General features: G+C 50.8%; 1 protein-coding gene across 1 annotated transcript in view; it reads right to left on the bottom strand.

Moving 5' to 3' along the window:
• RCOR1 (REST corepressor 1) overlaps positions 1–11,563 on the bottom strand; it is a 105,376-nt gene extending 93,813 nt beyond the window's left edge. The window contains 3 exon segments of the mRNA XM_079767885.1: positions 10,914–10,973; positions 11,055–11,242; positions 11,244–11,563. Coding sequence (XP_079624011.1) covers positions 10,914–10,973; positions 11,055–11,242; positions 11,244–11,329 — 334 coding nt within the window. The 5' untranslated portion in view covers positions 11,330–11,563.
• Positions 11,564–12,150: the final 587 nt, after the last annotated feature.

The raw sequence follows: 12,150 nt of genomic DNA, 5'->3' as shown, positions 1-12,150 counted from the left end.
AGTACAGTAAGAACACAGACAAGGTGAGCCAGCTTAGAGGGGAAACAGGAGGAGTCCCTGACCATTCTCAGGAAGTGCTGCCTGGCTTATGTGTGGGGAACGCCATCCCAAAACTCCTCTCTCCCCGGCGACAGTGACCAAGTCACCTGCAGCAGCAATCCAGGAGCACTGGGCCTCCTGTGCCCACATCCCACCTGTCATTCAAGTCTGTCCATCTAACAACTGAAGCTTTCCAACCCTTCCTCCTTTCCCTCCGGAACCACAACTCTCACCGCAGCCCCTCGCCAGAACTCAGTTTGGGGTGTCTGGTTTGTTCACAGCTGCTCAGTGAAAGCTTCCAAATGAATGAGTCTTCCCACCTTCTGCAAACCCACTCTTACAGGCCCTCCTCACAAGCAATCATCTTTCCGCACTCAGAGCCCTCGGGCTCAACATTCTCCAGGTCCCTGGCCAGAGAACAATGATTCTCCACAGTGGAGCCCGGCGGGCGTGGCTCAGTGACTGAGCGTCGACCTATGAACCAGAGGGTCATGGTTCGATTCCCAGTCAGTGCACATTCCCTGGTTGCGGACTCAACCCCCAGTGTGGGACGTGCAGGAGGCAACCGATCAATGATTCTCTCTCATCATTGATGTTGCTATCTCCCTCTCCCTCTCCCTTCCTCTCTGAAATCAATTTTTTTAAATAAAATGCATGGTCAACATGACATGTATGATTTCACGAAAATGTTACACAAACATTAAGGAAGGCCTGTTATTTTATGCCCATCAGAGACGTGAGTCTTTAGGGTTATTAAGTCACACTGTGCATGGCCAATGTTACTCAGGTGGTTGGAGTGTCGTCCCGGTCACTGCAAGGTCACAGGTTCGCTTCCCGTCAGGGCACACACCCAGGTTGTGGTTCAGTTCCTGGTCAGGGTAGATACAGGAGGCAGCCAACAATGTTTCTCTCTCACACTGATGTTTCGCTCTCTCTCCCCCTTCCTCTCTCTCCAAAATCAATAAAAACATATTTTAAAAATAAAGTAAATAAATGAGCATGTGGCTCCCTCAGTCTGAAGTATTTTTCGTTCATCTGTCCTTCAAGACCCACCTAAAGGGCCCTATGGCACGCAAGCTCTGCTTTTCACAGTTTCAGCCCCTCCTCCCACTGGCCCCGCTTTCCGAGCACAGGCACCCTCTCCCGGCGCCCCGCACCCCCGCGCCCCGCACCCCCGGCGCCCCGCATCCCCGGCGCGGGCTTTCCGCTGTGGAAGAATAAGTACCCCCGGCAGGAGTCTAGCAGAGATACGACTGCTTTTCTGTCATGTGCACGTGCCACTCAAAAGGAAATGTACTCAACTGCAGCCAAACAAGCATTTTATTAAGCAAATAAAGCCAAACAATTATTAAATCTGGTTGCTGGACATATAGGATTCATTAACATTCTATTTTTCTATACGTTCAAATTTTCCTTAAGCAAAAAAGCAAATTTACTAAATGTTTAGGAGAACTATGTAAGTGTAATATCCTGTAACAGGAAAATTCGTGTTCTTAGATCACAAGCAGCACACACAGTCCACCATTTCCTCAAACACATACAAAACACATACAAAACTGGAATGTGATGCCTGGCCGGCATGGCTCAGGGGCTGAGCGGCTACCTATGAACCAGGAGGCTGAGGTTCGATTCCAGGTGAGGGCACGTGCCTGGGGGGAGAGGGGGTTGCAGGAGGCAGCCAGTCAATGCTTCTCTCTCCTCATTGATGTTATTGTTCCTCTCTCCCTCTCCCTTCCTCTCTCTGAAATCAATAATTTTTTTTAAAAAAGCAAGGCAATAGACATGTCTTAACGGTAATTATGTTCCTGAAAAGCTAAAAACTGTAAAACAATTATATCTTGTCTTACTTTTCCAGAGGATAGTTCCAATTTCATACAAGTTCTTAAGTTACTATTTTTTTTCTTCACAATTAAAGTCAACCAACAAATGTGTCCAACAGAGGTAGAAACAGCATGCTTTTAGAATGCTGAATTAACTATTGTTAGCTTTGTCCCAACTGCATTAAAGTTTGTAGAACCCACAGTTCATTGGTATCAACACTTGCACTTTGCCACTGCCACTTGCTCTTAATAAGGCAGAAAGTGTCATTTTAAAAATTTTTACATCAATAAGACTCTTACTTTAAAAATTATCTAGAAACGTAAATAGGCAAAACTAAATAAAAGCTCAGCTCTTCTAGTTTATAGCTGCTTTAGCAGGGTAAGGGGCCTGCACCCCACCCCTAACCTCTCAGCTCCGCTGACAGTGGTGTGTAAAAACAGCAACGCCATGGAAACTGACCTGTTGCTAAGCAAGCAGAACATCAAGCAAGGCTCAAAACCATAGTTCACCAGTTGGTATATAAAGCTCTAATTCAGTTTAGAGCATCAATATATGGCATATAAAATGTGCCAGATGTTCAAAAATAAAAAAGGCATCTAGCTGAAAATGAATAGAAAATAAAAGAAATTTCTATAAGAAATACTTCAACAGGAAATACATACACACTCAAACACACAAATACTCATTTTACTGCATTGCAGCAAGACAGAGGTCCAAGGCAGTCCAAGAGTGAGACATTTCTATTAAATTACACTTTTCACAGAGTACATTAATTAGAAGTAATAATTTTTAAATAATTTACTTTTTAAAGAATAGTTCATTTTTTAAATACTATCCTCCTTTGGAAAATTAAAATTCTAGGCTAAAATTATCAGATTTCAATGAGTGGGGTAGATGTTTTCCGATGGTCTTAGGCTCTACAGCAGTGGTTCTCAACCTGTGGGTCGCAACAGGTTGAGAACCGCTAGCAGGGTCGCCTAAGACCATCGGAAAACACAGATATTTACATCACGATTCATAACAGTAGCAAAATTACAGTTCTGAAGTAGCAACGAAAATAATGTTATGGTTGGGGGTCACCACAACGTGAGGAACTGTATTAAAGGGTTGCAGCATTAGGAAGGTTGAGAACCACTGCTCTACTCTCTATCCTCCACAGGCATTTACACTTGTGCATCTCTTGTACATATACCGTATTTTCCGGCGTGTAAGACGACTGGGCATATAGAAGATTTTCCTGGGTTAAAAAGTTGTCTTATACGCCGGAAAATACAGTAATTCTATTTTGTCACCTGCTTCTCAGAGGGTACAAACGAACGATCACAGAAATAACATCCATCACCTTCACAGGAGGAAGGGGAGAGGGAAGGCATCAGCTTCAGCTGCACTGAAGCAAACATGGCCAAACAGTAAGTGTCCATCACAATGGCGGCCACATAACTGTGTGTGCTATTTTCTGTTCTATTTGAACATTTTTTAAATATTTTTTATGGATTTGAGAGAGGAAGGGAGAGGGAGAGATAGAAATATCAAAGATGTGAGAGAATCATTGATCAGCTGCTGCCTGCATCAATGTGCCTCTCTCACATCGATGTTTCACTCTCTATCTCTCCCCCGCCTTCCTCCCTCCCTCCCACTCGCTCTAAAAATCAATGGAAAAAATATCCTCGGGTAAGAATGAACCAATAAATAAATAAATAAATAAATAAATAAATAAATAAATAAAGTGATGAACACATATTACTGTTCCCAATTCCTGCACCAGGAACAAGGCTCTGGAACGTCTGGCAATGAAAGACCTTGAGGTTCGCCCTCATCATGGCCTCAAGTCTCCCTGAAATGCCTCTAATCTCATACTTCGATGCTTTCCAAAGACAGACATACAAGTCACTTTACCCCTCTAGGTCTCCTTTTCCATGTCTAGAGCACAAGAAGGGTGGATTATATGGACATTATAATTTTCTCTCTCATTACTTTGAGGGAAGGAATCGAGAAATTTCAAAGAGTTGGGTCTGGTGTGCAATTTTTATTAAGATCCACACATTTAAAGAATTTGACTAATTTGAAAAAGTAGTTTTAGGGTTTTAATAACTTAAATGTTATTTTATGTTACTTTAAAATATTTATTTCTCTCAAACATTTTAGCAAAACACTTGCTACCTTACACCAACTTTAAAATATTATAGAAAGAATAAAAATCAACCAGAGATTTAGCTTCTGGAACACAAAATGAAACTGTTATATTGCAATTATGCCCCTCCCTATCATTTCTAGGATCACAGTATTTTCCACAATTGCTAATTAGCTCTGCAAGAATTATTAACGCAGCCCCAATCATGAAGTCAGCATTCGATTCACAATCCCTACCTTCCTCAGACTTTCACTGTGCTGCTAGAGTAGCTCTCACCAGAACATGATTTCAAAGTCTCTGTTTTTTTGGTTTGTTTGTTTTTAATTGATTTTATTTCTTTTAATTTTATTTTATTGTTTAAAGTATTATAAATAGTACTACATATGTCTCCTTTTTTTCCCCATTGACCTTCCCCCAGCCTCCCCTACACCCTGGCACACGCCCTCTCTCACACACACACACACACACACACACACACACCCAGTATCTTGCGTCCATTGGTTATGCTTATAGAAACAGACAAACAGACATGATTTCTCTGTTTGAATATAAACACTAACGTATTACTCCATAGCAAACATTGTTTTCCATTAGAATAAGGGAACAAAATAGAAGCCTTATTTCTTTTAAATTATGCATGGAACCTCTGAAGAAAGGCTCAGAGGAAGTGAAGGTTAAACTAAGTCAATTAAAACAATCTCTGTAGCAGAGAGGAAAATATTAAAAGTTTGGTAAACTGGGGAAGAATATAGTAACTTAGGTAGAACTTTGATGTTTCATCTCCAACAACCGTTTTAAACTAAATTGCCCCACAGAACTTTATAATACCAAGGAAAATGAATAAGAGTAAGTCTAAATTTCTTCAGTACAAATGACCCTTAACATTGCTTTTATTTATTTATTATTAAACTAGAGGCCCAGTGCATGAAATTCGTGCGGGGGGGGGGGGGTGGTGTCCCCTCAGCCCAGCCTGTACCTTCTCCAATCCAGGATCCCTCTCAGTATCCGGGACCACTGGCTCCTAACTGCTCACCTGCCTGCCTGCCTGCCTGATCACCCCTAACTGCCCCCCCTGCTGGCCTGGTCACCCCCAAATGCCCCCCCTGCCGGCCTGGTCCCCTCCAACTGCCCCCCCACCAGCCACCCTGGTTGCCCCTTACTGCCCCCCCGCCAGCCTGGTCACCCCCAACTGCTCCCCCTGCCAGCCTGGTCGCCCCTTACTGCCCCCCCCACCAGCCTGGTCGCTGCCAACTGCACCCCCCACCGCCTGGTCACCCCTTACTGCCCCCCCTGCCAGCCTAGTCGCCCCCAACTGCCCCCCCCACCAGCCTGGTCGACCTTCACTGCCCCCCACCCTGTCGACCTGGTCGCCCCAACTGCCCCCCCCTGCGGGCCTGGTCACCCCATGCAGCCTGTTGTTTGGTCGTTTGGTCACCCTTCACTAACCCCCCTGCCGGCCTGGTCGCCCCACGCAGCCTGTTCGGTCATCCGTTCGGTTGCAATAGTTGCTTAGGCTTTTATTTCATAGATACTAGAAGCCCTGTGCACGAATTCATGCACAGCCGGGGAAGGGGCCTAGGGCGTTGGCTGGCCAGCCCTGCCCCCTGGTGGAATGGACAATTTGGATATTAGCCTTTTATTATATAGGATATTTCTATTGATTTCAGAGAGGAAGGGAGAGGGAGAGAGACACATATCGGCTGCCTCCTGTGCGCCCCACACTGGGAACTGAGCCCACAACCCAGGCATGTGCCCTAACCGGGAACTGAACCGGTGACCTCTTGGTTCCTAGATCCATGACCAACCACTCAACCACACCGGCTGGGCCCAGCTAACCTTTTAATCACAGTCATCCCCATGGAAGAGAAGATTGCCATAGAACGTGCCTCAAAAGCATTAACTCTCAAAGACAAGTTTAAAGCAAAAATCTCCCTTGCCCTAACCGGTTTGGCTCAGTGGATAGAGCGTCGGCCTGTGGACTCAAAAGGGTCCCAGGTTCGATTCCGGTCAAGGGCATGTACCTTGGTTGCGGGCACATCCCCAGTAGGGAGTGTGCAGGAGGCAGCTGATCGATGTTTCTCTATCATTGATGTTTCTAACTCTCTATCCCTCTCCCTTCCTCCCTATAAAAAAATCAATAAAATATATTTTTTTAAAAATAAAAATAAAAATAAAGCAAAAAAACTCCCTAGCTCACAACCTACCTAATGTGTACTTCCCCTGACCCAGGGATGGATTCAAGGTTTCTTGTGTGCCGAGACCGGTTTGGCTCAGTGGATAGAGCGTCGGTCTGCGGACTGGAAGGTCCCAGGTTCGATTCCGGTCAGGGGCATGTGCATTGGTTGCGGGCACATCTCCCGGTGGGGGATGTGCAGGAGGCAGCTGGTCGATGTCTCTCTCTCATCGATGTTTCTGGCTCTCTATCCCTCTCCCTTCCTCTCTGTGAAAAATCAATAAATATATTAAAAAAAAAAAAAAAAAGGTTTCTTGTGTACATCTAGAAACTTGATCTGAAATTACAAAAAAAAAAAAAAAAAAATGGGAAGGAAGAAGCCCTGGCCCAATAGCGCAGTTGGTTAGAGCATTGTCCCAATATGCCAAGGCTGCAGTTTGATCCCCAGTCAGGGCACATACAAGAATCAACAAATGGCTCTGTCTGGTGGGGCTCAGTGGTTAGAGTGTTGGCAGAGTACCAAAGGTTCATGGGTTCGATTCCTAATTCCTGGTCAAGGGCACAGACCTAGGTTGCAGGTTCGATCCCCAGCCCCAGTCAGGGTGTGTGCAGGAGGCAACCAATGGATGTATATCTCTATCTCTAGCATCAATGTTTGTCTCTCTCTCTACCCATCCCTGCCTCCCTTCCACTCTCCCTAATTATCAATGGAAAAAATATTCTCGGATGAGGATTAACAACAACAAAAAATGAAGCGTCTTGCCCAAGGGTCAGCACACAGGTGGCAAGAAGCACTGCGAGGAGGTGAGCGGGTTTCACAACTCTCTCGGCCCGAGCTCGCCGTCTGCTCTATCCTGCTCCCGAAGTAAACATGAAATTAAAGGTGACTGTACCTGGCATAACCACAGACTCTCAGTGATGAAAAGAACCTGATTCATGCATGACCCGGGAAACAGGCTTCTGGGAATAAAATGACCAACTCTACCTGCTGTCACCTTCTTAATCACAGAGGCCGGGCATCCCACCTCCTGACGACCAGCTCTGGGGTCTCCCTGCCACACTGCTGAATGACGTGCCCGCTCGCAGGATTCATCATCACCCTGACTGCTCTTTTGGTGAAGACTGCTTCAAAGTATGTTTGACTCACAAACCATTCACCGTAACTTATGAATTTTAGGATATCTATAAAACTGACTTTTACAATGAAACTAAAGCATAGAAAATAATGTGCTCACAGAGGTACATAGAACCACCAATAAAAAGAAATGAAAAGCAGATCAAGATGCCCTGTTCAGTAAAATTATTCCACAGTAAAGTGTAATACATCTTTTAATACCAGTCAACTCTGAAGTGATAGTTGAACCAATACAACCACAATTTCAAATCTGATTCAATCTATTGGGTTCAATGTTCCAAATATGGGTTGCATGTTTAAAGGCCCATTACCACAAAAATATGTACCATTAACATTCCTCTTCTGTAAGAGTCTTAATTTTACTATCAGTGAACGGTGATACTGAAAACCAACTCAGGTAGAAGGCGACAGCAACACACGCTTCAGCAAACAGAGCGTGAGTCAACCCGAAAACCTGTCCCTGCGCTCCTCCAGCGAGAAGACAACAGACGGAAAGAGTAGTCCAGACGTGATCCACCAAATGCACGGGCTCCAGGCTCCTTCCCCTTTGCACGCTCACTGGGAACATGCACCTTTTTGTTCAGAAAACACTACTCACGTCCAAACAAACCCAGCTTTGCCAGCAGATAACTCGCCACGGATGGGGTAAGGAAGCATGGCTCCCTTACTGACCATGGTCACTAAACTAGCGGAAAGGACACATCAGCACAGGCTGTGGCATTGGGAAGGGAAAGCTGGCCTAGACCAGTGAGAAGAAAGCCTCAGTTAAAGGAATATAATGAACAACATAAACAGCAAAAACAGATCCAGAGACAGAGAAGCATCAAACAGACCGTCAAACCTCAGAGGGAAGGCAGGGGAGGGGGGTGGGGGGGAAGAGATCAACCAGAGGACTTACATGCCTGAATATAAGCATTACCAATGGACACAGACACTAGGGGGGGTGAGGGCATGTGCTGGGGGGTGAGGGGTGGCCGGGGAGAGGTCAATGGGGGGAAAGGAGACATATGTAATACTTTAAACAATAAAGAATTTTTTTAAAAAGTCAATGTCAAAAAAAGAAGGTATAAGACTGCATTCTGCTTTGTTTTTAAATCGAACTGATAAAACTTTTTCTATCGTTGTAAACAGATGCTTACAAGTTATGCCATAATCCACTGAGTTAGTCTAGGTCTTAATTAGATCAGAAGAGCTGAATCAGCACATCAGGGCCACTTCATTCACTACTTACGAGGGATGAGAGGAATGAATTTTCCTTGGAATACTAGGGAATAACAGGTGGTCCTGGTTTCAACCATTTGCTTTTAAAGCTAAATAGGGTCAAGTTGGGAGACTGGGGGAAAATAAAATCTGACTTCAAAAAAATTGAAATCAACTTCTTCCACTCACACATCTTTTTTTTTTTTACACTCACACATCTTTACCACAGGGAGGAAAAAGGCTTTCTGATGAGTTTCACATTCACCTACCTGTTCAAATTCTAATATAGAGAAAGAAAGAGATATGCATTCAAAACTCAGGCAGGGCCCCGCCTGTGTGACTCAGTGGTTGAGTGCACCAATAGGTCATGGTTGGATTCCCCTTCAGGGCACAGGCCTGGGTTACAGGCTCCATCCCCAGTGTGGGCGTGAGGAGGCAGCCCATCCATGTTTCTCATCCAGGTTTCTGTCTCTCCCTCTCCCTTCCTCTCTCTCTAAAAATGAATAAAAACGTATTTAAAAAAAAAAAAAAAACAGGCACGGAGAAATAGTAACAATCACAGTCTCAATCCATACTACTCCTCACTTGTACTGGGGGGGTGGGGGGAGATAGTCTTAAGGTCTTAAGTCTATTCCAAAATGGAAGTCATCTCTCCCTTAGCCTTTAAGTTGGATGCGAACACACCTGAAACACTAGGAAACAGTAAGCCCCACAACGCCCGGCACTACGCAGGGCCGCGTCCCGCTGCTCAGACTGGCACAACAGGGTCGAATGTATTCCATACCCGTCAGATGCCTTTCGAGATGAACACAAACACAAAACGGGCAATCTGGAAATGTGACTACCGAGACCCAGTCGCTTGGCAGTAAAACACCTGGCAGAACCCTTCCAATGTCTTACCGCCTGAGTGGCAGGTCTCTGGCAAATTCCGGCTGGTGGCTATCCCCGCGAACATGCAAGGACAACTCCACACCAATCCTATTACGTTTGCCGTTTCAAGAAGAGAACAACTCTAAGGTTAGGCTCAATGCACGCAGAGCTGGACATACACCAGAAGGTCAGGCATCTAACCCCTGGGGTGCCCCACACAGGCCCTCTCCCTTAGCCACAGCGGGCGTCTTTAGGAAAAGCTTTCCAGACTAACATCACCAAAGTGCACCCAAAACTCCCAGTGGAGCCTTGTGTTCGGTGCGCTACCACAAAGATGGGCTTGACCTACAAGATGCAGAGCGGGCCAAGCAGCAGCGCTTCCCCTGGCGGCCGCGCGGGGGACGGAGGCGCGGGCCCGGCCGGTCCTGTCACTCGGTCCGGGAGAAGGGACCCAAAAGGAAGGTGCGGGGGCGGGAAGCACCCAACCGGCCGGAGTTTGAAGGGAAGGCAGCCGGGCGCTGGACTACCCGCATTCCAGCGGTTCACGCCCGGGGACCCGCGTCCAGAAGCGCGAGTGGGAAAGGTCCCTCATTGCCAGGGCACCCAAGAGCTCGCTCGGGGGGTCCCCGCGCGTTTTCACTTCAAAGGACACCCCGAGTTTGGCACCTGACTAGCAGCCTCGGCGCCGAGGCCGTTCTCCGGGACCACGTCCGCGGTGTCCTGCGGCCTCGCTTCCCAGGAAAAGCATTTATTTGGCTCTTCCGTTCTCCAAGAAACGAGCGGGGCGACCGACACAGCGACCCTCCCGCCGGGGGTCTGCCCGCTCCGGGCTCCCGGAGCCTCCGCGTCCCCTCCGGGCGCGGGAGGGGCGGTCACACCGCGTCCTCGGAAACCGGTTCGACGCCGGCAACCTCTGAAGACGGCGAGAACCGCGTGCATTAACCCGACCGATTCCTTTGTCTGGTTGGGTTTTCCCGGTACCGCTCGAAACTGGCTTCCACACGGGGCAGCCGCGAGGGGAGGCGGCGCTCCGGCCGGGGGTGCAGGGTTCTTGGGGTGGAGATCACAGGTGAGGCTCCGTCCCGGCAGGTCCTGGCCTCCCATAACCCCTCCCTTTGAAGAAGGGGGGCCGGGGGACACACACGGCAGACAGGTCCCGGGACTGCGGCACGGGGCCTCCCGGAGGCGCGGGGCGACCGCCGCGGGAGAGGCCCCGGGCAGCCCTCGCCGGGGCACCGGGTCCGAGGCCGCCCGGGCCCGGCTCGCGGGATGCTAACTCTCCGGCACGGCCACCCTCCCGCGGGCCGAGGCGCAGCCCGTCCGGCCCGGGCACCGCCGGGGCCCCCAGGCCAGGGGCGTCCGACCGGGCGGCCTCGGGTCCCGGGGACACGCGGGGGGCGGCCGGGCACCCCGCGCCGGGCGTGCTCCCCTCCCCGGCGCGCCTGCTGTTCTCCCCGCGGACGGCAGGGCGCACACACAAAAAGAAAGTTGTCCGGGGGCTCCCCGCCCCCTCGGGCTCCCGGCCGGCCCGGGGCGCTACTCACCGGGGTCGAAGTCGGGCACGGCCGCCTGGTACTGGGGTCCCACCCGCATGCCGCCGCCACCTGCGGGGAAGCAGAGCACCGGGTGAGCGGGCGCGGGCGGCGCGGGGCGGCGCGGGCCGGGCGCGGGGCGGCTGCACCTACCGTGCTCCTCGTCGCTGGACGAGCCCGAGCTGCCTTCCTCCCAGGAGTTGCTGCTGCTGTTGCCGTTGGGCGCCGCCGCCGCCAAACTTTTATTCTGCCCATTATTGGGGGCGGCGGCGGCCGAGGCGGCCGAGGAGGAGGCGGCGGCGGCGGCGGAGACTGCGGCGGCCGAGGCGGCCGAGGCGGGGGGCGGCCGAGGCGGCGGCGCTGGCCGCGTTGTTCCTCCCTCTCCGCTTCCCTGACACCTCGGGGCCCTTCTCCACCATGGTCGGCATCAGCGGGGGCCGGGGCCGCGCGAGAGGGACGGGGACCCCGGCTCCTGAGGAGGGGGCGCCGGGACGGGACGGGACGGGGGCGCGGCGGGCGCGGGCCCCGGCGGGCGCGGCAGGGGCTGGGGGCGGCCCAGGCGGGCGGAGCGCGGGGCCGCTTCAAGCCCCCAGCGCCGAGCCGAGCGCAACTTTCGCTCTCATCACCGCCCGCACTTCACTGCTCCAACTACTCCGGGAGCAGCGGGCGGGAGGCAGGGGAGGGGCGGGGCCTGGCCGCGGGGGGAAGCCGCGTGCAGCCCAACGCGATGCGGAGCGGCTCCGCCCCCGCGCGCTCCCCATTGGCTCTCGTGGGATTTGGACGGGGAGCTGCCTCCCGGTTGGCTCGGCGCACCCGTCTGTCCCAGGCACGGGGCGGGAGGAGGGGCGGGGCTCGGGCTTCCGTTGGTCACGTTCGGTTGACGCGTATCGCCCGCTGTACGTGGTTTGAGGTTTGCAATCTCTCTACGCCCCATGATCCCTCTCTCCCGGCACCGCGAGGAGTTCGCCGCCTCCCCGCCCCCTCCCGCTGCCGGGGTGCCCACCCCCTCCCCTGCGCGCACCCCCGGCGGCCTCGGCCCCCACATCCCCCGAGGGGCCCCACCGAGGGGCCCACCGGCTTCAAAAAGTAAAATAGGGGCGACACGAGAGCAGAAATTGAATGGAAGCTCGGGACTACTTTCCCCCTCGCGCGGAGGAGTACATCTCACAGTTTGAATGGGTCCATACAAAGAGGAAACTAATTGAAAGAAACTAATTGCGCCCCCACTTTCCCCAAGGGGTTCGGGGGT

This window comes from Cnephaeus nilssonii, assembly GCF_951640355.1.
Source record: "Cnephaeus nilssonii genome assembly, chromosome: 4".
NCBI classification, from domain to species: domain Eukaryota; kingdom Metazoa; phylum Chordata; class Mammalia; order Chiroptera; family Vespertilionidae; genus Cnephaeus; species Cnephaeus nilssonii.
The sequence above is the reverse complement of the archived record's forward strand: the minus strand, read 5'-3'. Positions and strand labels throughout refer to the sequence as shown.